This window comes from Ranitomeya imitator, chromosome 8 (assembly GCF_032444005.1).
Source record: "Ranitomeya imitator isolate aRanImi1 chromosome 8, aRanImi1.pri, whole genome shotgun sequence".
NCBI classification, from domain to species: domain Eukaryota; kingdom Metazoa; phylum Chordata; class Amphibia; order Anura; family Dendrobatidae; genus Ranitomeya; species Ranitomeya imitator.
Window position 1 is genome coordinate 175,742,801 of NC_091289.1, and position 27,877 is coordinate 175,770,677.

Consider the following 27,877-nt stretch of genomic DNA (forward strand, 5'->3'; position numbering starts at 1 on the left):
TCTACAGGAGAGAGAGAGGACCCCACTGACCATAAGAGCTTACACTCTACAGGAGAGAGAGGACCCCGCTGACCATAAGAGCTTACACTCTACATGAGAGAGAGGACCCCGCTGACCATAAGAGCTTACACTCTACAGGAGAGAGAGAGGACCCCGCTGACCATAAGAGCTTACACTCTACAGGAGAGAGAACCCTGCTGGCCATAAGAGATTACACTCTACAGGAAAGAGAGAGGACCCCACTGGCCATAAGAGATTACACTCTACAGGAGAGAGAGAGAGGACCCCACTGGCCATAAGAGATTACACTCTACAGGAGAGAGAGAGAACCCTGCTGACCATAAGAGATTACACTCTGCAGGAGAGAGAGAGGTAGACTACCGTGTTGACTATATGAACATACACTCTACAGGAGAGAGACAAAAGAACCAACTGACCATGAGAGCTTACAATTGCAAGTTATTTCTGAAAAACAGTGTGAAAATACGATGGTCAAAGGATGGGGTGCTGCATCCGTTGGCCCGGCTGTCTTAAGGAAGACCGGATGGACCAGGGCTCATCCTTCTGAACGTCCACTCTCCCTCCCCGTGGGCAGAATACTAATCAGATAATGCAGGATAAGAGGGTAATAAAGTGTGGTAAAACTTTATTGAACCACCAACAGACAATAACTTATAGAACAGTGCCAACAAATACACAAAATGACACAGATTACAGAGTCTCACCCTTCCGCTGGCCTGCCTAGATTAGAGCAGCTGCAAAATTGGGCCTTCCGGGACCAGTAGCACCATATTTTTGACAGGCACCCACAGAGAGGAGGTAATAATAAGCTTAGGAAGCTGACTGTCTATTGAGGTACATGGCCAGGTGACCTGATTGTCCTAACCTGGATTCTCCTAACGTTTTTGAAGGTTCAATGGAGAATATCTATATTCTTCAAGCCAGGGCCATGTTCCCTTAAGCTGGCATCCTGTAGAATCTCAAATCTGTGTCCCTCTTGTTGGAACCATGGTGTCCTGGCATATCTCCTTTAGAGTGTTCCTAGCTGGCGGCGAAACGCGCGTCGGGGTGAAGGGACGCCCAGGAGAAGCTGTGTGGCAGGTAATATAGACCCATTATTTACTACCTTTACATAGTAACATAGTTAGTAAGGCCGAAAAAAGACATTTGTCCATCCAGTTCAGCCTATATTCCATCATAATAAATCCCCAGATCTACGTCCTTCTACAGAACCTAATTGTATGATACAATATTGTTCTGCTCCAGGAAGACATCCAGGACTCTCTTGAACCCCTTGACTGAGTTCGCCATCACCACCTCCTCAGGCAAGCAATTCCAGATTCTCACTGCCCTAACAGTAAAGAATTCTCTTCTATGTTGGTGGAAAAACCTTCTCTCCTCCAGACGCAAAGAATGCCCCCTTGTGCCCGTCACCTTCCTTGGTATAAACAGATCCTCAGCGAGATATTTGTATTGTCCCCTTATATACTTAGACATGGTTATTAGATCGCCCCTCAGTCGTCTTTTTTCTAGACTAAATAATCCTAATTTCGCTAATCTATCTGGGTATTGTAGTTCTCCCATCCCCTTCATTAATTTTGTTGCCCTCCTTTGTACTCTCTCTAGTTCCATTATATCCTTCCTGAGCACTGGTGCCCAAAACTGGACACAGTACTCCATGTGCGGTCTAACTAGGGATTTGTACAGAGGCAGTATAATGCTCTCATCATGTGTATCCAGACCTCTTTTAATGCACCCCATGATCCTGTTTGCCTTGGCAGCTGCTGCCTGGCACTGGCTGCTCCAGGTAAGTTTATCATTAACTAGGATCCCCAAGTCCTTCTCCCTGTCAGATTTACCCAGTGGTTTCCCATTCAGTGTGTAATGGTGACATTGATTCCTTCTTCCCATGTGTATAACCTTACATTTATCATTGTTAAACCTCATCTGCCACCTTTCAGCCCAAGTTTCCAACTTATCCAGATCCATCTGTAGCAGAATACTATCTTCTCTTGTATTAACTGCTTTACATAGTTTTGTATCATCTGCAAATATCGATATTTTACTGTGTAAACCTTCTACCAGATCATTAATGAATATGTTGAAGAGAACAGGTCCCAATACTGACCCCTGCGGTACCCCACTGGTTACAGCGACCCAGTTAGAGAATATACCATTTATAACCACCCTCTGCTTTCTATCACTAAGCCAGTTACTAACCCATTTACACACAATTTCCCCCAGACCAAGCATTCTCATTTTGTGTACCAATCTCTTGTGCGGCACGGTATCAAACGCTTTGGAAAAATCGAGATATACCACGTCCAATGACTCACCGTGGTCCAGCCTATAGCTTACCTCTTCATAAAAACTGATTAGATTGGTTTGACAGGAGCGATTTCTCATAAACCCATGCTGATATGGAGTTAAACAGTTATTCTCATTGAGATAATCCAGAATAACATCCCTCAGAAACCCTTCAAATATTTTACCAACAATAGAGGTTAGACTTACTGGCCTATAATTTCCAGGTTCACTTTTAGAGCCCTTTTTGAATATTGGCACCACATTTGCTATGCGCCAATCCTGCGGAACAGACCCTGTCGCTATAGAGTCCCTAAAAATAAGAAATAATGGTTTATCTATTACATTACTTAGTTCTCTTAGTACTCGTGGGTGTATGCCATCCGGACCCGGAGATTTATCTATTTTGATCTTATTTAGCCGGTTTCGCACCTCTTCTTGGGTTAGATTGGTGACCCTTAATATAGGGTTTTCATTGTTTCTTGGGATTTCACCTAGCATTTCATTTTCCACCGTGAATACCGTGGAGAAGAAGGTGTTTAATATATTAGCTTTTTCCTCGTCATCTACAACCATTCTTTCCTCACTATTTTTTAAGGGGCCTACATTTTCAGTTTTTATTCTTTTACTATTGATATAGTTGAAGAACAGTTTGGGATTAGTTTTACTCTCCTTAGCAATGTGCTTCTCTGTTTCCTTTTTGGCAGCTTTAATTAGTTTTTTAGATAAAGTATTTTTCTCCCTATAGTTTTTTAGAGCTTTATCTCCTCATATCTATTGAGGCTTTGTGCCCTTTATATTGGCCCATCGTGGCAAGTACATAGGAAGTGGGGAGGTGAAGTATAGTGTTTTGAAACTGTAGAGTCTTGGGTGTTAATATGCCGCTTAGCTTCTCAGTAACATAGGCATAGGTGTCAGCACGTTGTTATGGCCTTTGTACGTTTGGTCATCCTCTAGCATGTGTTATATGCAGGTGGTTGCTGCACATTTTATCCTGCATTTACTTTGTTCTGTGGCGTCCCTTAGTACGGTATTTTGTGCAATTTTGAATCTAGTCATTGTTTTTATATTTATCTATCAATAAAATTATGATTTTACATTTTATTTGTGGGATCTCTTCTTGGTTCCATTGAGATCATTGTGAGATCTTGCATTATACTAGCTGTAGTTTTGTAAAGTTACTCCCCTTGATGGAGTCATAGGGTCCTGGCACTTATCCTGTAGAGTGTTCCTGGATGAGGTTTTGTAAAGAGCCTCCTTTTGCAGAAGGATAGAAAATCTCTTTTTATACCAACATCTGTGGTTTAGGTAATCATCCACAGGTCAGGGGGGAGGAGGTATGAGTTTAACTCTCATTGATTATTTAATCAATCTTTATAGTTCATCATTCTCTGTTTTGCAAGTTCACAAGCTACATGGACTCATACAATGCATAATCAACATATTAGTTAACATAGATTATTGAATGACCCTGCAAATATAGCAGACTATAACCTGTAGGAGCTGATACAAAAGGCAAACGGCAGACATTCAGAAATCCAAAAACATCAAATTCAATAGTCTACAGTCAGACAGTAGCCTATTTCTCCTGGCCTACTGAGAATAGACGTCTGGATACTTCAGATTAAATGCTGCGTCGTCACAAACAAATTGTTTTTCTACAGCAAACAGAGACTTTGCTTAGATGCCATTAGTTTTTTGGATAGAAAAATGTGCTGTTCCCTTTAAAAAAAAATATATTTAATATAAAAATTTGATTTAAACAATAGGGCATATTCTGGTGATCTTCCCTTAATATGAGCTGTGTGTCTGTATTGTTCTTATACTCCTGTTGCTTCTTTACTGTCTGTCAGTTCTGTATCAAGAATTTCCTCTTTCAGCAAATATGCAAGAAATGAGCAAAACCGGGAAAGTTAAAACCTAGCAGTGACTTGTTCCCGCTGCTTGTGACTTCTAGAAGTATTACTCCTTGGATGTTTTCCAGAGTAATAAGTGAGCACAGTTTTGGAACTGAAATTGCATTTTTTTTTTGTATTGAACCCAAATGTCCTATCTCAAATGTACAAGCTGTAAATTTGCTTTTGAAGAATAGTGTTTGATTCCTGTTTACCAAATAGAAGATGATTCATAACGTTTCGCAAACGCTCTCACAATGTTTCATTACAAGCACATTTCCAAGTCAGAGGCTAAAATGTCCCCGTGGCTGGAGGAAAAGGACTTAGCCGAAATATTATGTTAACTCCTTTCTGGCTTCTCCTGGAAACACTATGACAGACTAAATGGAATTTTACAGAAATATGTATGAATCTCAGGAGCCTGTGTAACCACGGATTGTCTAGTTTATTCCCAACGGTAAAGATCCCCAAACCACGCCACCTCTTATTCATTGTCTATGGGACTGCGGGGAGAAAATAATAACGTACTTGTCTAACTCGGTCAGTCTCATACAGAATGAATGGAGAGGAGGTCCATGCACTGCAATCTCTCCATTCTAACAGGGAATTTCAGAGCCTCAATATCAAGATAGATCCCAAGAATTGGATCTCCACTAGTTTCACAAGAGCCCAGTTGACCCATACAAAAAGCTGGTTTCAACAATTCAGGGTCTTAATGTAATTTCAGTTCAATCTAATCTCTCTTCTCCTGTAATCTTCTCCTGAGATTGGGGAACCATCAGTCCAAAGCTCAAGACCTGTAGCATGGAAGGCAGAAGAGATCTTAGTGGTATTTTGTTTGCAGAAATATTGTACAAGTACATAGAGATGCAGGTCTATATACCAATACATCTCTACATACCTGTACATTAAGGTTAAAAATAAAGCCGAAATATAAAAGACAACAATTAGTAACTGCACTTTTATATTACAGACATATATGACGTCCCTGTAATCACGAATATAATAAATTTTTGGCGCTCAACTTGTCGAATGAAAAGGTTTTATTGGCAGTCACTGGTATATAAACGTTTCGGTCAATATCACTGACCTTCCTCAGTACACTGCAGAAATTTAAGTAACAGAAATATGTACAATCAATATTCATAGAAATAACAACCATGCGGCTAACATCATGAAACTAATATGCCGACATTGTGCAAAATGGTGAGGGATGGGAGAAAGGAAAACGGGAAAAATGGAAAGGGATAGGATAAATATGAAAGGAATTGAAAAAATCATACCTCAATGCTGTACAGGAAAAATATATATGTGGCTCACGCCAAAATGGTAGAAGGTCCTAGGATGGATCCTAGAAAGCAACAGTGTCATAAAATCACTAATATGTGATGAGAGGTATGGGACAGGGTTATATGGGGGTGAGAAGACCAACCTATTGCTTAATGTTGGTCACGAGAGAATAACGTGTCGGTCCCGTCTAAATCCTCTAAAATATGTGGGGATTCGGTTCTATCATGAGACAAAAGTACAGACCATGGGTTGAGTAAATGCCATATACCTATATAAGTGACGTGATCTAGGAATAAATCCTACCCATATTAGTCTGTTGCAGGCGAATTGACTTCATATTGTCTTCATAAAGGTGGTAAGACCTATGGAATCAATCAATCCATGTAAGGAAGGTGTGCATACATACCCTGTATTATCCTATGCACTGCTCTGATCCTTGTATTGGACCAAGAGTGTGTTTGCCTCTATCTGTATGTAAAAAATAGTGCATGTCACAAAAAGGAGGTGACCGCTCCATACATGAAAAAAGCCTCATGAGTGTCTCTTACCGGTGGTGGATAGCGGTGTCGCCTGCCTAGTGGGAACGCGGTGTCCGCCGCTTGTTCCAGGGTGGCAGGGCTTCATACCGGTGTGTTATTTATGGGCTGGGGGCGGGAACAAAATCCCGACCGTATACCGGTAGTGCATCACCGGGAGTGACATCACCGGAAGTGACATCACCGGAGGTGACATCGCGCCTGGTTTGTCCTACTGAATGCGTTCCAGGGAAGATTGGAAGTGGTATGGCGGAGCGTTCCACCGCTGTATATCGGTGTAGTCATGATGAGATTGTTTGGAGTGGTATTTGATCAAATGTGGACATTACAATATCATACTTGTGACACTTGTAAAGGATATGAGGATCAATGCAAAAAGAAAAGAAAAACAAGGAAAAAGCTAAGCAGTGGGTAAAAAATAAGACATGGGATGGGGATGGGGATTCAGGAGGAAGGAGGTGAACAAAAGCGTAACGTTCAATTCAATATAGGTGACTCTGTAAAACAAAATAGTGTGTCAATATATATACACATATATACACTGAATAAGTATCTGTCATATCAATTAATTATTACGTCCTCATATATGAACAAAGAACAGTCCCTTATTAATTAGCCTGTATATTACATGCAATGGATCCACATAACTGGGGGATAGGGTCTCCAACTCATGTATCCAGAATGCTTCCCTTCTTTTGAGGGTCTGGATATGGTTACCACCCCGTCTGGGTAGCGGGATTTGCTCAATTACTTTGAATTTTAATTGGGGTATAGTGTGACCCGCACTAATAAAATGATGGGGTAAAGGTAATAGTGTGTTCTTACATCTAATAGTGGATTTATGTAATCAGGACACTTCATACAAATTATTTATGGTGAAAGGTTTTCTTTTTTTAAATTTAATCCAAGACAAAACATAAAGGCTGATATATGCGTATGGCAAAATTATTCCTAAAAGCCCCCCAAAGAACTCATATAGTGGTTTATGTAAAACTAAAAAAAAGGCATGGCTGTTATGGCTATGAACATGGGATCTTCTGACTGAATGCATCACAAAAATGTCCATGTGTCTATACAGGTGAAAGTCCATATGTTATTTATGCTTGTGTGCATATCTGTATGCAAAATGTCCATATAACGGAGTTTGGGGAATGTCAGCTCACCAACTTGGATCCTCCAGAACTCTGTTCTGATCCAACACATGCATTAGAAAAAAGTTGCTGTTACATGCACTCCGCTAGGTTCAGATAGGGGCAGGACAGGTCTCATGAATTCTTTGGAACTCTGGGGGAACCGTTACTCAGGGCGACCATGCGCTGCAGCTTCCTCAGGCACAAGATGGATCCAGTTGCTCACACAGACACAATTGATAGAGTCCTCATGAACAGATGAGCAGTGTAGTTTAATGTCACAGCACGTCCAGTGCAATTCAAGTCTCTTAAGCACAGCTGCTTCTTCAAGGCACATTGACTAACAGTTTCTTTTGAAGAACAGTTCAGCACAGGTCAAGACTCTTTACAAGGGCACAGTAGTATACAGCATTCCTGCCAGCACGGTGTAATGGAGGAGGGGGGTTTGCTGAGGGAGATGATCCCTGTGACCCAATTCCTTCCATTCCTTATCTTCCTGCTCCTGATAGACGTCATCTACTAGCTCTACAGGAGTTAGCCCAGCTTCACTCTTTAATGGAATTCTGTATCCCTATGGTTCACTTGCCTGAACTTTTGTGAGGCAGATCACACACCACTCATCCCTTCGGCTGCTGCCAGAATAGTAAACAAGATCTCCATAATCACCCTGGGGCTCTGCTAATCACTCCCTGTCCCCTGTGACTGTGTGAACCCCTTTAGTTGCTTGATGCTTTTGAAGCCACAGCACTCAGCACTACTTCTGCATGTCACGTTGCGTTCCGGCTCCAGATTAACATTCAAAATGTTTTTTTCAGAAAATGCTAAAATATCATGCAACAGCAAGAAGAGAGAGAAAAAGCAACGCGTTTCTTCCCCAATTGTGTTTTTCTGAGCTCAGATAAAGACCGTAATTGCAGTTGAAACATGTCTCTTTCTCTCTCTCTTCTTGCCGTTACAAGCTTAGTGCCATGATAGTTTAGCGTTTTCTGAATAAACCATTTTGAATTTTATTCTGGAGCCGGAACACAACTTTTTTTTAATAATAAAATGTACATATGCATGATGTGTAAATGTGTGTGTAATGTAGGGCTGCTTCCTACTGCTTTGTTACATACTGCGGCATACATGGCCCCATTGGTCAGTGAGCGCACACCGGCTCACATTGGCCCCCTCGTGGATAAGTCACCATTGCAGCCAGGCGCTTGCTAATTCCCTGTATGGCTGCCACCTTAATCCTCCTTCCAAACTCAAAACCAAAAATGAGCTTTCTTTTTTTTTTTTTTTTATAAATATAACCAGCTTTTTCATCTATTTAGCGTCAAAGTCGCAAATCCCTTAAAAAGTCACAAATAAGTGGAAAATTGAAAACATCTTAAGAAACATTACTCTTTTGAAGTGGGGGACCACTGGAGTTAGAATCGTCCAAAAAAAAAAAAAAGCGACATTTGATTAAAGTCGCATTATATGGTTGTGCAAAGTGACCAAGGAGAAATAAAATAAGAAAGACTTAATATAGAAAAACGACTTAAAATGTGGCGCAAAATAGATGCAGAATAAATCGTAAATACTAAAGCCACTAAAAATGAGCAAAGTGGAGAAAAAGCAACAATGAATAATAATTGTTCCTCATTCTAGAAGGCACCTTACAAGTTACAAGTATAGATAAGATCTAGATTTGAAGTCCTTTGTGTTTAGATTTTAGGTGACGTATTAGAAGCGAACAGTGTAAATTATATTTTTGCTTTTAGTGATGAGATATTAATTTTTTTTTTTTTGCGAAATATGAGTAATCTAAGCGAGGGTTAACTTATCATGTTCTGTTCCCACTAACTCCAGAGGAGAGGGTGCAGGCGATTTGTTTAATAATGGATTCAAAGAAATTCATAATTGATGGCGTATTTTAATAAAAGGGGACATATTAATATTAATGCTCCAATCTGCAGCTCTGAATTGATGAGGTCTGTCTCTTTCTTCTAGTGAACCTGGTGTCTGAAGCTGAGCAGAGGGTCGTGTTTATCACTGCTCGAGTACACCCGGGGGAAACGCCATCTTCCTTTGTATGTCAGGGTGAGTGACTGTCAGTTTCATACTGACTTCTGGTAATAAAGACAGGAGAGGTTTTTTTTTTTATTACAGACCGGAATAACTTCAAGATAGGAGAAGTCGCTGAAAGGGTCTGATCTCCTCCAAAAGAGTCACACCCAAGACCGAAAAGTTTTTTTCAAAATTTCCTCTTTCTAATACAATGCTGTTTTCAATTTAAAATATTTGTTTCAATAAATTTCTTAATATATTTTTTTCTCAGTTGGGGCTCCCTTTTTCTAATATGTCAGATAGCCAGATATTCCATTTTTTGCCACCAGAGGGCGACTATGAGCTTACTGTATGAACAGTATGCAGTAGACTCTTGAGCTCCCTCTTTTGGCGGCTGCAGGAAGCCAGAATTTTAGGTTGATTTTTATTTTTTGAATTGGTCAATGCAGGAATTTCAAGCTTTACAAAACAGAGCTCCAATCACTATGAAAGTATATTAAGAAATTAATCGGCATAAAAATCATATCCTATTCAATTAAATTAAATGCAAAAAAATACTAATGGTATTGAAAGATGAAAATTATTGTGAACGTTGGTACAGAGCAGGAGGCAGAAAGCAGATTTATGTGTAGATGTGTTGGAGAATATTTAGTAGAACTTGCATTTGTAATCTCTGGTCATATCCTGCTTAGAAGTCCTGAGGGCGGTCCTAATTAGTGTTTCACAGCCCCACCTCTATGACTGCACATGCTCAGAATGCTGTCAGTCACAAAGCAGAGCTGCTCATTGGAATTCTAAGAGCAGAAGAAACAGTAGTGAAGTAGATGCACTGCAATTTATTGCTATGTCTCACCTGGTTGGAATGTGTTGTGAATTCTGCTCCTGGGTTCCCTCCAGTGGTTGTAGGTGGGAATGCAGTTGTCTCTGAGTCACAGACCTGGCCAGGTGTATCGGATGATTACAATTCTGACTGGGATATTTAAGTGGGCAGGATCCTTTAGCCCTTGCCAGTAGTCAATGTTCCTTGTGAAGTGTTGGATCACTTTCTGGCTTCTCCTGCTTGCTGCCAAATTCAGCAAAGATAAGTGCTTGGTTTTTTGTGTCTGTGGCACACTGCCGTGTGCTTGTTTCAGTTTTATTCCTGCTCTGATTTACGCTCCTACATCTTTTAGTTAGATGTAGGAAGTTTTTTTTGCATATTCTGCTGTGGATGATTTTGAAGGGTTTTAATACTGACCGTACAGAACTCTGTCCTATCCTGTCCTATCTAGCTAGAGTGGCCTCCTGTGCTAAATCCTGTTTTTCTGCCTGTGTATGTTTTTTCCTCTCTGACTCACCGCCAATATTTGTGGGGGGCTGTCTTTCCTTTCGGGATTTTCCCTGAGGCAAGATAGTATTCCTATTTCCATCTTTAGGGGTATTTAGTCCTCCGGCTGTGACGAGGTGTCTAGGTGTGTTAGGTACACTCCACAGCTACTTCTAGTTGCGGTGTTAAGTTCAGGATTGCGGTCAGTATAGTGGCCACTTTCTCCAGTGAAAGTTCTCATGCAGCTCCAAGGTCACCGGATCATAACAGGAATGGATCTTCAAATTCTTTGGTTTAGATGAGCAATTATTCTGTAGCATGGACAGGAGATGCTGGTGCAGAATGGTGGTCCAGTTGGAGGAGTTGAGCAGTCCGCTAGGAAGCCAGACACAGCCCAGGAGGACTGATGAGGCAGTGATGAGATAATGGTTCACCAGAATAGACTATTACTGTAGGATATTAAACCTACAGAGAATCAGGAGTGTACTCTCATGGGTATAAATGTGGAAATAGAGCCTAAGTCATTAACTTGTAGTATCAAAAATGAATGTTTATTAAACAAAGCTCATAAACAGTACAAATCGGCTAAATGCCAAAGTACAAAAGACATGACGAGAGGATAGGGGAAAGAACACACATAAAAACCAAAAAACAGCCAGAAAAGGTTCCTCCATATATGCTGGTGCTAAGAGTAGGTTTAAATTTGTAGAGCAGGCATCCCTCTATCCATCATTAGTTATATAGGGAGCCCATACACGCAATTGCTGTTCCCAATATTACTGAAATGCCCTCACTCATAAGCCCAAACACAGCAAGTGCTTACCCATATGGGAAGGAGAGACCTCGGCAGGCTGAATATAAGGCCCCGATGCGTGTTTCGCGTAGTTGGCTTCCTCGGGGGACCATCACAGGAGAGTTTAGCGCAACTGGAAATCCAATGGAGAAAAGCTCATCAGAGTAGAGAAATGCAGCAGAGCCCAGCGAGGTAGCAGAACCCAGCCTGAAGAGCAGAGTTGGGTTGGTCAGGAAACTCCCAATTAAAATGCAGACTAGCCAAGCATCTGGATTGGTTAGGAGACGCACAATAATAATAATAAATAATAATAATCTTTATTTTTATATACCGCTAACATATTCCGCAGCGCTTTACAGTTTGCACACATTATCATCACTGTCCCTGATGGGGCTCACAATCTAGAATCCCTATCAGTATGTCTTTGGAATGTGGGAGGAAACCCACGCAAACACGGAGAGAACATACAAACTCTTTGCAGATGTTGTCCTGGGTGGGATTAGAACCCAGGACCCCAGCGCTGCAAGGCTGCTGTGCTAACCACTGCGCCACCGTGCTGCACAATGAAAATGTAGCAGAGTCTATAGTGTGGAGCAGATCTGGGTTGGTCAGGAGACCCTCAATATAAATGCAACAGAGCTCAGCATGAGAGTAGAGGTAATGATGGCCAATAGTGATGAGCAAACGTGATCGGATAAGGCGTTATCATGCTCGTGTGCTAACCAAGTGTCTTCAGGGTGCTCGAAAAATATGTTTCAGTCCCCGTGGCTGCATGCGTTGTGGTTGTTAGACAATCCCTGCATGTGTTGCAGCTGTCAAACGGTCACGAGTCATGCAGCCGTGGGGACTAGAACATATTCGAGCACACCGAAGACACACGGTTTGCACACGAGCATGGTCCGATAACACCTTATCCCAGAACATTCGCTCATAACTAATCACCAACTTTCTGAATATTCAGTAAGAGTTCAGCTGCCTGAGCAAACTTATAAGTGTTGGGAATCTAGCGAGAAGTCACTGTAGCACCCCGGATAGCCATATTAACCCGATGGGCATAAGAACAGAGCCAGCCAGCCACATCAGCAGGAAAACAGCAAAACCCGGCACTGGAGCCAGGGCGGTAACTGAAACAATTCTGAATATTTTCCCACAAACCTTTCCTTCAATCTGCTCATCTGCCATATCTCTATATGCCACCAAGTACAATGCGACAGGTTTACTGTGACGAGACATCATTTAACCCGTACATAGAAATCTCCTTCAACTCTGCCACAAACATGTCAGTTGGTGTTTTCTTTGCTGTTTTCACAATGTTCTGAAGGGTCATTTATCTTCAGGACACGATAATAGCAAATTCTTAGGAAACCCAACCTGTTGCATCGCTTTTTTCCTATCACCAGATGCCAGCTACCATCCTCCAGTCACAGTATATGGCTGTCAAAAAAACAAAATCTCTTGTCCTTAGATAAAAATCCAAATCAAAACGTCATATGAATTGCTGAAAATAACTTGATTTGTTCAACAGGTACCCGATGAAGGAGTCCGACCCTCCTCGAAATGCGTAGTCCAATAAAACTTCCAATGTGCCTTGGTTTGGCTCGGCTCCCTCCATTGCAGAGCCTGGACAACATTGCAACTTTTCTTTCTTTGACTCTATGGTTTGGTTCCTTGCTCAGACATTTGGAACCGGCGGTCAGTACAGCAACAATCTGGTGGAAAAATCCTTGCTCTTCTCAGGGTTGTGCCTACCCAACACAACTACCTCAGCTGAGCGGCACGTATACCCTGATGTTTATATTGATTCACACATGGAGCCCCTTTTTTGTTTTTTTCCTCCATTGGAAGACTAAGGCCACGTTCACATGTTGAGTATCTGGTCAGTAATTCACATTAGTGTTTGTAAGCCAAAATCAGGAGTGAAACAATCAGAAGAAAAGTATAATAGAAACATATGCACCACTTCTGTATTTATCACCCACTCCTGGTTTTGGCTACAAATACTGATGTAAAATACTGACCAAATACTGCTAGTGTGAACGTGGCCTAGTAGTGATACTGGAGTGCTGCTCTTGGCTTTCGTCATCAGTCCTATAGACATTGATTGGAGACACATGACCATCACTCCATTCAAATTCCTCTGGAACTTGGGTTCTGGACCCCACATGTTGTGATTGTGGAGGTCTCAGCAATCCCACATTTACCACCTAAGCTGTGGATATGTGATAAGAAATGTCTGACGTTGTGAAATAAACCCCTCAATATTGTATGTACGTGTCTGATTAATAAAGAGTCATCTAATTAAATTGGACTTAGATTAAATGCTTGTTACTTTTGTATCTGCAAACATAACTCCAGGTAAGGCTTCTTTCACACTTGCGTCGGTACGGGTCCGTCGCTAAGCGTCGGTGCGATGTACCGACGCACGTTGTGAAATTTATGCACGACGTGGGCAGCGTATGCAGTTTTTCAATGCATCCGCTGCCCATTCTAAAGTCCGGGGAGGAGGGGGCGGAGTTCCGGCCGCGCATGCGCGGTAGAAATTGGCAGACGTGACGTCTGAAAAAACGTTCCCTTGACCGTTTTTTCATGCCGACGGTCCGCCAAAACACGACAGATCCAGTGCACGACGGACGCGACGTGTGGCCATATGTTGCGATTCGTCGGCAATACAAGTCAATGGGCAAAAAATGCATCCTGCGGGCACATTTGCAGGATCTGTTTTTTGACCAAAACGATGGATTGCGATGGATTAAAAAAAACGCAAGTGTGAAAGTAGCCTAAGTCCTGAGGATTCTTCTTTCCTTCTTTGTACATATCGGGTTAGTTGCAATGTGTTTCCCAGTAATACCCATCTGTTGCACTATTTTGCCCTCTATTTGACACAATGGGGGCATCCTACAGACCCCACTATAAGTCAGTTTGGTCCATTAGGTATCGCTGGTGTTTATGTGGTACTGAATGCAATGTATGACTCAGAAGTGAACAGAGCCTTGGAGAGCCTGATCTCCACTGCCTACTTTGCATCCTTGTCCTTGGTGCTGAAAATGATTATTTGACTACTGCAAACTTCCGTATAGTTTTTGCAATTACCAAGGTTTAGAAAGTGACCAAAGCTTCTCTGTAGTTTCCATGAATGTTGTTCTTAATGTAACATTTCAGCCTCTCATTGACTGTGACATAGCCAAAGGTTTTCGGATAGGCACCTAGAAAGGCGGTTTCTGTTCCTATTAGTATTATTTTCCTGCTGCTCAATTAAAGGTGTTATCCAGGACCTTATTAGTTCTTAGGTCCACAGTAAAACAGGCAGGTATTTGCTAACTAACTGCCTGTTCTGCCCGGCATAGAGATCTCTGCCGACAATGTCGTCAGGTCAACAGAGCAAAGACTTCTCTTCCACTCTGCTCTGTTGACGAGGCGTGACAGCCGATGTCACTAGCAACTGCCTGCCTGTTCTATCCAGCAACCACTCCTACCGGCGATTCAGCTGCTCCACGACAGCAGAGCAGATCTTCTTCTTTTAGACTGCTCTGTTGACTGGGCGCCACTGCTGATGTCATGCTGACTGACAGCCAGCTCCCCGCAGTTAGGCAGCAGGGAGCCGGCTGTCAGTCAGCATGACATCAGCAGTGGTGCCAAGTCAACAGAGCAGTCTGAAAGAAGAAGATCTGCTCTGTTGACATGGAGCAGCTTTATCGCCGGTAGGAGTGGTTGCTGGATAGAACAGGCAGGAAGTTGCTAGTTGGCAACTTCCTTAGTAAAGTAAATCATTTAGTTCTGGATAACCCCTTTAAGTGAAATATCAATATTTAAGGAACAGTCCTCTTTTATTCAGGATGTCTATAAAATGATCTAGTAATTGAAAATGCACCCTAAGGGGCCAGAAATAAAGTGTTATTCACATGCTGCAGATGGCTGCCCCAAAATGTGTCAGATCGTTGCTAAACTGACCAAGCTAAGCCCCTTCTCCCATGTGATCTCGAAAGATAATTCTGGCAAAATTGGGACTGCTGGCAAACATCAGGGATTAATTATTTTTGCCGTTATGGATAACAGCTGTATAATTGGGGGAGACGTGTGTGATCACTCCTTCATTAACCCCTTCATGACATCTGCCATACATGTACTTGTTAACCTTTTAAAGGCCGTTGTCAATCTCTCACAATGGCAATTAGCAGGCGCCGGTATGCGCTCACGTCATTCTCTTTGCTCGTCGGAGCGCACGTAAAATGATCGCGGGTCGCTGATGGGTTGTCACGACAGTCGGGGGTCAGCTGATGACCCCCCCATGCCTCTCATTATGGATCTCTTTTGAAACACTGCCTGTGGCCGGGCTTCATAAGAGACCGTGAGTTTTGCTATATGCCGTGATGCTGATGCATCGATGAATAAAGCACAAGCGATCATACGATCGCAGCTTCACGTCCCCTAAAGGGACTAACTAGAACAGTGAAAGGTAAAAAAAAAAGGTTTAAAAAATCTGAAAAAGTAATAAAAGTTTCACATCACCCTACTTTTCCCCCATTGAAAATAAAGACATTAAAAAAACCATATGTGGTATCACCGCATTCAGAAAAGTCCGATCTATCAAAATATAAAAACAATTAACTTGATCGGTAAACACCGCAAACGAAAAAATTCAAGAATGACACAACTTAGTTTTCCTACAAAAAAAGGCTGTAACAAGCAATCAAAAAGTCACATCTACAGTATCCAATATGGTATAGTAAAAATGTCATCCAGGCCCGCAGAAAATAAAAAATCAGCCATCAAACAACTCCATCGGCTGAAAAATAAAAATGTTACGGGTCGCTGAAATCGTGAAACAACCCCTACATTTTTTTTTTTTTTTTTTGCAAACTTTGGATTTTTTTCACCACAAAAATAATTACAAAATACTCAACATGTTTGGTATCGCCGTAAACATATTGATTAGGAGAATCGTGTGGCAAGATCACGTTTACCACAAAATGTGCACTGTAAAAGCAATTCCCAAAAAACAATATCAGAATTGGGGTTTTTTCACAATTCACCGGATATGGATTTTTTTTTTTTGCCATTTTCTATTAATAAAATGAATGGCATCAATGAAAAAGTAGAACCTGCAAAAAAAAACAAGCCCTCGTATGTTGATTTGGACAGAACGGTGCGTTAGATTTAAAGGTAAAACAAACCTTAAAATAAAGCGTTTTATAATCTTTCTGTAGAATGTGACTGTAAGTTCTGCGAAAATAGTATCTATAGCACCTACAATATATTGCTGCATGTAAGCATTGTGTAAAGTTATCCCACCGGCACGCATACGGATATTTCCTAGAACAGATATTTTGTGGGGGTTGTTTGTCGCTTACATTAAGCTCAGTAGATTCCATTACAAAAGTAGAATTGCGACTTATTTAACAAACAACCAAATAAATATTTTACTTTTACTTTTACTTTTATTGATATAGTAAAGATTCCCAGGGTGACATCAATCAGTTGGCAAGAAAACCTGCAGATTGTTAGCGCTCGTTTAGGAACCAACATAAGGGTCCTTTAAAGTTTTAATGATAGTAAAGGGGAAGTTCTGTGCCATTACTGGCTTGTTGTGTGAACGGCTTTGTGGTGGGAAATGAATATAATATGTAATCTCGAGCCTCCCAGATGAGCTTCTGCCCTTGAGTTCCTCGTGATCAGCTATATCAATGATTGATGTTCTTACAAGATTTTACAAATGGGAAAAATATATGACTAAAGTTGAATTTTGGGAGAGGTACAAAGTGTTTGGTGTGGCAATCATTGGGTATGAATGCAGGACCCCTTATACAGTGCCTACAAGTAGTATTCAACCCCCTGCAGATTTAGCAGGTTTAATAAGATGCAAATAAGTTAGAGCCTTCAAACTTCAAGCATGAGCAGGATTTATTAACAGATGCATAAATCTTACAAACCAAAAAGTTTTGTTGCTCAGTTAAATTTTTATAAATTTTAAACATAAAAGTGTGGGTCAATTATTATTCAACCCCTAGGTTTAATATTTTGTGGAATAACCTTTGTTTGCAATTACAGCTAATAATCGTCTTTTATAAGACCTGATCAGGCCGGCACAGGTCTCTGGAGTTATCTTGGCCCACTCCTCCATGCAGATCTTCTCCAAGTTATCTAGGTTCTTTGGGTGTCTCATGTGGACTTTAATCTTGAGCTCCTTCCACAAGTTTTCAATTGGGTTAAGGTCAGGAGACTGACTAGGCCACTGCAACACCTTTATTTTTTGCCTCTTTAACCAGGCCTTGGTTTTCTTGGCTGTGTGCTTTGGGTCGCTGTCTTGTTGGATGATGAAATGACGACCCATCATAAGATCCTTGATGGAGGAGCGGAGGTTCTTGGCCAAAATCTCCAGGTAGGCCGTGCTATCCATCTTCCCATGGATGCGGACCAGATGGCCAGGCCCCTTGGCTGAGAAACAGCCCCACAGCATGATGCTGCCACCACCATGCTTGACTGTAGGGATGGTATTCTTGGGGTCGTATGCAGTGCCATCCAGTCTCCAAACGTCACGTGTGTGGTTGGCACCAAAGATCTCGATCTTGGTCTCATCAGACCAGAGAACCTTGAACCAGTCAGTCTCAGAGTCCTCCAAGTGATCATGAGCAAACTGTAGACGAGCGTTGACATGACGCTTTGAAAGTAAAGGTACCTTACGGGCTCGTCTGGAACGGAGACCATTGCGGTGGAGTACGTTACTTATGGTATTGACTGAAACCAATGTCCCCACTGCCATGAGATCTTCCCAGAGCTCCTTCCTTGTTGTCCTTGGGTTAGCCTTGACTCTTCGGACAAGCCTGGCCTCGGCACGGGAGGAAACTTTCAAAGGCTGTCCAGGCCGTGGAAGGCTAACAGTAGTTCCATAAGCCTTCCACTTCCGGATGATGCTCCCAACAGTGGAGACAGGTAGGCCCAACTCCTTGGAAAGGGTTTTGTACCCCTTGCCAGCCTTGTGACCCTCCACGATCTTGTCTCTGATGGCCTTGGAATGCTCCTTTGTCTTTCCCATGTTGACCATGTATGAGTGCTGTTCACAAGTTTGGGGAGGGTCTTAAATAGTCAGAAAAGGCTGGAAAAAGAGATAATTAATCCAAACATGTGAAGCTCATTGTTCTTTGTGCCTGAACTACTTCTTAATACTTTAGGGGAACCAAACAGAATTCTGGTGGGTTGAGGAGTTGAATAATAAATGACCCTCTGAAAAGACTTTTCACAATTTAAAAAAAAAAAAAAAAAAGAAATAACATTCTTTTTTGCTGCAGTGCATTTCACACTTCCAGGCTGATCTACAGTCCAAATGTCACAATGCCAAGTTAATTCCAAATGTGTAAACCTGCTAAATCTGCAGGGGGTTGAATACTACTTGTAGGCACTGTATCTGAGTAGGAGATACGTTCATCAATAATACGCTCAGTTTCCATTGTCCATATGTTTATCTAGTTTAATTCACTTATTGAATGCTACCAATGATGAGAACTATGTACAATACTATCACTAATATATTTACAAGGTGTCTGGTTCGCTCAGAGCAGCAAAGAGCAATGCATTTTCCAGGATTTGCCCAATCTGGCACCTCTCCCATCTCCACTGACTTAATTTACCAACTTGTCACATGCTCCCCTAAAGTCATTCTCTTCAACATCAATGAACACAAATATATAATCTCCTGACATATCATAGATCACCTGATGTAATCCCCTTACAGATCCCAGATCCCAGATTCCACTATCTCCTGATGAATTACATATCCCACTGATGTCATCTCCTGCCATCACAGATCCCACTGATGTCTCCTAATAAATTACAGATCCCACTGATGTCATCTCCTGATGAATCTAAGATCCCACTGATGTTATCTGCTGCCATCACAGATCCCACTGATGTCCTCTCCTGATAAATCCAAGATCCCACTGATGTCATCTGCTGCCATCACAGATCCCACTGATGTCCTCTCCTGATAAATCCAAGATCCCACTGATGTCATCTGCTGTCATCACAGATCCCACTGATGTCCTCTCCTGATGAATCCAAGATCCCACTGATGTCATCTCCTGCCATCACAGATCCCACTGATGTCCTCTCCTGATGAATCCAAGATCCCACTGATGTCATCTCCTGCCATCACAGATCCCACTGATGTCCTCTCCTGATGAGTCCAAGATCCCACTGATGTTATCTGCTGCTATCACAGATCCCACTGATGTCCTCTCCTGATAAATCCAAGATCCCACTGATGTCATCTGCTGTCATCACAGATCCCACTGATGTCCTCTCCTGATGAATCCAAGATCCCACTGATGTCATCTCCTGCCATCACAGATCCCACTGATGTCTTCTCCTGATGAATCCAAGATCCCACTGATGTCATCTCCTGCCATCACAGATCCCACTGATGTCCTCTCCTGATCAGTCCAAGATCCCACTGATGTCATCTGCTGCCATCACAGATCCCACTGATGTCCTCTCCTGATGAATCCAAGATCCCACTGATGTCATCTCCTGCCATCACAGATCCCATTAATGTCCTCTCCTGATGAGTCCAAGATCCCACTGATGTCATCTCCTGCCATCACAGATCCCACTGATGTCCTCTCCTGATGAGTCCAAGATCCCACTGATGTCATCTCCTGCCATCACAGATCCCACTGATGTCATCTCCTGATGAATCCAAGATCCCACTGATGTCATCTCCTGCCATCACAGATCCCACTGATGTTATCTCCTGATGAATCCAAGATCCCACTGATGCCATCTCCTGCCATCACAGATCCCACTGATGTCCTCTCCTGATGAATCCAAGATCCCACTGATGTCATCTCCTGCCATCACAGATCCCACTGATGTTATCTCCTGATAAATCCAAGATCCCACTGATGTCATCTCCTGCCATCACAGGTCCCACTGATGTCCTCTCCTGATGAATCCAAGATCCCACTGATGTCATCTCCTGCCATCACAGATCCCACTGATGTCCTCTCCTGATGAGTCCAAGATCCCACTGATGTCATCTCCTGCCATCACAGATCCCACTGATGTCATCTCCTGATGAATCCAAGATCCCACTGATGTCATCTCCTGCCATCACAGATCCCACTGATGTCATCTCCTGATGAATCCAAGATCCCACTGATGTCATCTTCTGCCATCACAGATCCCACTGATGTCATCTCCTGCCATCACAGATCCCACTGATGTCATCTCCTGCCATCACAGATCCCACTGATGTCATCTCCTGATGAATCCAAGATCCCACTGATGTCATCTCCTGCCATCACAGATCCCACTGATGTCATCTCCTGATGAATCCAAGATCCCACTGATGTCATCTTCTGCCATCACAGATCCCACTGATGTTATCTCCTGATGAATCCAAGATCCCACTGATGCCATCTCCTGCCATCACAGATCCCACTGATGTCCTCTCCTGATGAATCCAAGATCCCACTGATGTCATCTCCTGCCATCACAGATCCCACTGATGTTATCTCCTGATAAATCCAAGATCCCACTGATGTCATCTCCTGCCATCACAGATCCCACTGATGTCCTCTCCTGATGAATCCAAGATCCCACTGATGTCATCTCCTGCCATCACAGATCCCACTGATGTCCTCTCCTGATGAGTCCAAGATCCCACTGATGTCATCTCCTGCCATCACAGATCCCACTGATGTCATCTCCTGATGAATCCAAGATCCCACTGATGTCATCTCCTGCCATCACAGATCCCACTGATGTCATCTCCTGATGAATCCAAGATCCCACTGATGTCATCTTCTGCCATCACAGATCCCACTGATGTCATCTCCTGCCATCACAGATCCCACTGATGTCATCTCCTGCCATCACAGATCCCACTGATGTCATCTCCTGATGAATCCAAGATCCCACTGATGTCATCTCCTGCCATCACAGATCCCACTGATGTCATCTCCTGATGAATCCAAGATCCCACTGATGTCATCTTCTGCCATCACAGATCCCACTGATGTCATCTCCTGCCATCACAGATCCCACTGATGTCATCTCCTGCCATCACAGATCCCACTGATGTCATCTCCTGCCATCACAGATCCCACTGATGTCATCTCCTGCCATCACAGATCCCACTGATATATCCTGATAAATTAAAGATCCCACTGATGTCATATCCTGATAAATCCAAGATCCCACTGATGTCATCTCCTGCCATCACAGATCCCACTGATGTCATCTCCTGCCATCACAGATCCCACTGATGTCATCTCCTGACATCACAGATCCCACTGATGTCATCTCCTGCCATCACAGATCCCACTGATGTCATCTCCTGACATCACAGATCCCACTGATGTAATCTCCTAACATCACAGATCCCACTGATATAATCCCTTTACAGACCATAGATTAAACAGAGGTCATTTCCCAATACATCATTAACATCAGGGTCTCTGCCCCTATATTATGCAGCAATCAAATGGGGTAGCAAAAACCTAGTGACCGATTCCCTTTAAGTATTTCCGCGGAATGTAAGAGATGACACTGTTCTCAATCATCCGTCAAGTTCCACCAACCAGTGATGCCCTCCTCTGACTCGTCACATGTACCCGCTGTCATCTGACGTACTGGCGTGACGTCTCTATAGGAAGACTCACAGGGTGATTTCGGGAGGTTATCCTCTTTCAGTCCTGATAATGTTTGCATATAATGCATCACATAATCTCACAATGGGCGGCATTAACACGAGACCCCAATAACACTCAGTCTGTTTTACTGATCTCTTGTACACTCTGTTTGGAGCGCGCGCTGCCCGCAGTGACGGCAAACCTTGGGATTTTGGGATAACTTTCCTGTTAATTAGTTTCTTGCCCCAGTTAACAATGTTAGACTGTAGCTAGACTATTATCTGGGGTATCTTCCTTGCTAAATACTGTTCTCCAAAAAATAAAAAAAAACACCAAAGGTTAAGGGCACTGGTTCCACTCGGCAACTTTCCTGCTTGACGATTGGAGCGTAATTAATTTTGACTGCCTGTATATTTTGGATTAAACATTTATGGGCATTTATATGCTAATTAAGTATTACAAACTGTAAACATGCAGAAATATTCATTTGTACATAACTTAGCATCAGATTTTTTTTTTCCCTGAGATATCAGAGGCTTAGCGTAGACTAGTCTCAAGTGGCTCCGAAACTAATTATTTTTTGTTTTCTTCATATCATTTTTTTTTATCCTTTACCAAGGCAAGAGGGAAACCAAGAATGGATTTAATTTTGCCAATGAATTGAATGTGACAATGGATTATTCATTATGATAGGACTTTTTTAACCATTTGTGTGCCTTGGTTTCTATTCCAATTAATTGAAAGTTTGGCGTGGCCATATCGCAGCATCATCTGCTACAGTAGAATCTTACATCTTTATAGCTGTCAGAGATTCACTTTTTATAACATAAAGTTAAAGGGAATCTGTCATGTAATCTGACAGCAGCATAATGTAGGGGCAGAGACCTGATTCAAGCGATGTATCACTTAGTTTACTGGATGCAGCAGTTGTGATAAAATCACTATTTTCTCTGCTGCAGAGCCTGGAATGCTGAGCCCCATATAACTCCGCCCACTCCACTGATTGGCTGCTTTCTATCAATATACAGTTTGCACAGAAAGCAGCCAATCAGTGGTGGGGGCAGGGTTGAACAGGAAGGCACCTAGTCCTCTAGTGATAATCTCCTGCTGATAAAACACTGATTGTATTTAAACAGTAGCACACAGCCTAGTAAGTGATACATCGCTGGAATTAGGGTCATAGCCCCTATCTCATTTCGCTCTCAGATAACATAGCTGACAGATTCCCTTTAAATGATAACTTTTCTTGCTGTCTGTAATCACCACCACCAAGGGTACTTAGGAATTATTTATCTTATTATTGAGTTTCTAAATAATGTTATAATAAATATATATATATATATATACAGTGGGGCAAAAAAGTATTTAGTCAGTCAGCAATAGTGCAAGTTCCACCACTTAAAAAGATGAGAGGCGTCTGTAATTTACATCATAGGTAGACCTCAACTATGGGAGACAAACTGAGAAAAAAAAATCCAGAAAATCACATTGTCTGTTTTTTTAACATTTTATTTGCATATTATGGTGGAAAATAAGTATTTGGTCAGAAACAAAATTTCATCTCAATACTTTGTAATATATCCTTTGTTGGCAATGACAGAGGTTAAACGTTTTCTGTAAGTCTTCACAAGGTTGCCACACACTGTTGTTGGTATGTTGGCCCATTCCTCCATGCAGATCTCCTCTAGAGCAGTGATGTTTTTGGCTTTTCGCTTGGCAACACGGACTTTCAACTCCCTCCAAAGGTTTTCTATAGGGTTGAGATCTGGAGACTGGCTAGGCCACTCCAGGACCTTGAAATGCTTCTTACGAAGCCACTCCTTCGTTGCCCTGGTGGTGTGCTTTGGATCATTGTCATGCTGAAAGACCCATCCACGTTTCATCTTCAATGCCCTTGCTGATGGAAGGAGGTTTGCACTCAAAATCTCACGATACATGGCCCCATTCATTCTTTCATGTGCCCGGATCAGTCGTCCTGGCCCCTTTGCAGAGAAACAGCCCCAAAGCATGATGTTTCCACCACCATGCTTTACAGTAGGTATGGTGTTTGATGGATGCAACTCAGTATTCTTTTTCCTCCAAACACGACAAGTTGTGTTTCTACCAAACAGTTCCAGTTTGGTTTCATCAGACCATAGGACATTCTCCCAAAACTCCTCTGGATCATCCAAATGCTCTCTAGCAAACTTCAGACGGGCCCGGACATGTACTGGCTTAAGCAGTGGGACACGTCTGGCACTGCAGGATCTGAGTCCATGGTGGCGTAGTGTGTTACTTATGGTAGGCCTTGTTACATTGGTCCCAGCTCTCTGCAGTTCATTCACTAGGTCCCCCCGCGTGGTTCTGGGATTTTTGCTCACCGTTCTTGTGATCATTCTGACCCCACGGGGTGGGATTTTGCGTGGAGCCCAAGATCGAGGGAGATTATCAGTGGTCTTGTATGTCTTCCATTTTCTAATTATTGCTCCCACTGTTGATTTCTTCACTCCAAGCTGGTTGGCTATTGCAGATTCAGTCTTCCCAGCCTGGTGCAGGGCTACAATTTTGTTTCTGGTGTCCTTTGACAGCTCTTTGGTCTTCACCATAGTGGAGTTTGGAGTCAGACTGTTTGAGGGTATGCACAGGTGTCTTTTTATACTGATAACAAGTTTAAACAGGTGCCATTAGTACAGGTAATGAGTGGAGGAAAGAGGAGACTCTTAAAGAAGAAGTTACAGGTCTGTGAGAGCCAGAAATCTTGATTGTTTGTTTCTGACCAAATACTTATTTTCCACCATAATATGCAAATAAAATGTTAAAAAAACAGACAATGTGATTTTCTGGATTTATTTTTCTCAGTTTGTCTCCCATAGTTGAGGTCTACCTATGATGTAAATTACAGACGCCTCTCATCTTTTTAAGTGGTGGAACTTGCACTATTGCTGACTGACTAAATACTTTTTTGCCCCACTGTATATATATATATATATATATATATATATATGCAAAAATCAAATCTTTAGGAGGCCAAACTCGGCACGGACAGACAGGTATAATTGTTGGTGGGGTGAGTCATTGATTCAATTGGTACTGTATATATTCCGATTTTAACACTGTACTGATTCTATTACACTTTTGAGATTTTTTCACTGTGAACTATTAAATGTATGTTGGTAATCTATCTAAACTTTATGCACTTTATACATGTTTTTTACATGTTATCATGAAATTTATATTAACTACATAAGTAATTGTATAGCCAATGTTGTTAAAAAAACATTGGGGGATGCTTACTAAGTGTCTTCCTGGTATAGAAGGATTTAGATTGCCACCTCTCCTTTCTTATAAGAGGAACAAGAACATTAAAGACTTTTCGGTCAAACTGGATATAGGCTCTTTAAAAAGAAATTGTCAACCTACATTAACGGGTAGCAATAGGAAAGGCTGTTACCCCTGCTTGCCGTGTGTGAATTGTGAACTTATGTTAAAGGGTCCGACTTTCACACATCCTATCACACAGAAAGTATATAATATTAAACAATTTTTTACCTGTAATTCAGACTATGTCGTATATCTCCTCCAATGTCCTTGCAATCTGTAGTATATCGGTGAAACCACTTGTGATTTTAAAACAAGGATCAACCAGCACCGATATACCGTCAGAAAAAAGAGAGTGGATCTTCCAGTGCCTAAACATTGTTTGGATTTGAAACATATCGAGAAACAACTTAGATTTAAAATCATTGATGTAATTCCATCACAAAGAAGAGGGGGCGACAGCGAGCGCCTTCTAAAGAAACTTGAACTTAAAGGGAACCTGTCACCTGAATTTGGCGGGCTCTGTTAACGGTCCGATGGGCGGTGTTTTCTGTTCTGTCATGCACCCCTTCCTTTCCCGCTGGCCGCAATATTGTCTTGAATTTGATTAGGTTTCATCTGTAGTACATGTGTGCGCAATGCAATCTCGCCTTGCGCACGCGCAGTATGCTTTGCCCAACTGCGGGCAAAGCCGAAAAGCATTAGTGCGCATGCGCCGGCGCACTATGTCCCGGAACACAGCGAAATACTTCTGGGGCATAGTGCGCCGGCGCATGCGCACTAATGCTTTTCGGCTTTGCCCGCAGTTGGGCAAAGCATACTGCGCGTGCGCAAGGCGAGATTATATTTGGCATGTGTGTACTACAGAGGAAACCTAATCAAATTCAAGACAATATTGCGGCCAGCGGGAAAGAAAGGAGTGCATGAAAGAACAGAAAACACCGCCCATCGGACCGTTAACAGAGCTCGCCAAATTCAGGTGACAGAGTCCCTTTAAATGGATATATGAACTCAATACTCTAAAGGTACCTTCACACATAACGATATTGTTAACGATATCGTTGCTATTTGTGACGTAGCAACGATATCGTTAATGAAATCGTTATGTGTGACAGCGACCAACGATCAGGCCCCTACTGGGAGATCGTTGGTCGCTGAATAAAGTCCAGAACTTTATTTCGTCGCTGGACTCCTCCTGACATCGCTGGATCGGCGTGTGTGACACCGATCCAGCGATGTCTTCACTGGTAACCAGGGTAAACATCGGGTAACTAAGCGCAGGGCCGCGCTTAGTAACCCGATGTTTACCCTGGTTACCATGCTAAAAGTAAAAAAAACAAACACTAGATACTTACCTACCGCTGTCTGTCCTCCAGCGCTGTGCTCTGCACTCCTCCTGTACTGGCTGTGAGCCGGAAAGCAGAGCGGTGACGTCACCGCTCTGCTTTCCGGCTCCCAGACAGTACAGGAGGAGAGCAGAGAAGCAGAGCACAGCGCTGGAGGACAGACGGCTGTAGGTAAGTATCTAGTGTTTGTTTTTTTTTACTTTTAGCATGGTAACCAGGGTAAACATCGGGTTACTAAGCGCGGCCCTGCGCTTAGTTACCCGATGTTTACCCTGGTTACCGGCATCGTTGGTCGCTGGAGAGCGGTCTGTGTGACAGCTCTCCAGCGACCAAACAGCGACGCTGCAGCGATCCGGATCGTTGTCGGTATCGCTGCAGCGTCGCTTAATGTGAAGGGGCCTTAACACCAGCAGGACTTCATGCAGATTTCAAAATTAATTCAGTTATCTAGCAATCCTTCAAGGTATCTTGCTCTTTATAATTGGCTAATTAGGATCCATGATCTATATATGTAGTTATTTATGTGGTAAATAATTATATTTTAATTTATTTTTTATACAAAAAACACTTGGTGTCACCTGTCACCGTACTGGTTCGGAGAGGAAACATGGATGTATGGAGGACTATATATCACTGCCAAGAATGTTTTCTAAAAAAAAATTTCTCCCAAAATTTTTTTTTCCAAAAAAAACTTTTTTCATTGTTAAAAAAAAAAAATAATTGAATAAAAAGTAGCATCACATATAAAGTTCTCGGTCAATCTTTTATATATACGTATGAACTTTTTTCAGGATTGAAGGAGTTTGAAGAAGTTATAGGGTTATGGGCATTTCTACCTTTATACAGGTCCTTCTCAAAAAATTAGCATATAGTGTTAAATTTCATTATTTACCATAATGTAATGATTACAATTAAACTTTCATATATTATAGATTCATTATCCACCAACTGAAATTTGTCAGGTCTTTTTTTGTTTTAATACTGATGATTTTGGCATACAACACCTGATAACCCAAAAAACCTGTCTCAATAAATTAGCATATCAAGAAAAGGTTCTCTAAACGACCTATTACCCTAATCTTCTGAATCAACTAATTAACTCTAAACACATGCAAAAGATACCTGAGGCTTTTATAAACTCCCTGCCTGGTTCATTACTCAAAACCCCCATCATGGGTAAGACTAGCGATCTGACAGATGTCAAGAAGGCCATCATTGACACCCTCAAGCAAGAGGGTAAGACCCAGAAAGAAATTTCTCAACAAATAGGCTGTTCCCAGAGTGCTGTATCAAGGCACCTCAATGGTAAGTCTGTTGGAAG

The 27,877-nt window shown here is 42.2% G+C and overlaps 1 protein-coding gene across 2 annotated transcripts in view; it reads left to right on the forward strand.

Annotated features, from left to right (window-relative positions):
• AGBL4 (AGBL carboxypeptidase 4) overlaps window positions 1-27,877 on the forward strand; it is a 1,562,854-nt gene that overhangs the window by 1,246,618 nt on the left and 288,359 nt on the right. For both annotated transcript variants that reach the window (XM_069737949.1, XM_069737950.1), the window contains exon 7: window positions 9,133-9,222. In XM_069737949.1, coding sequence (XP_069594050.1) covers window positions 9,133-9,222 — 90 coding nt within the window. The remainder of the gene's footprint in view (window positions 1-9,132; window positions 9,223-27,877) is intronic.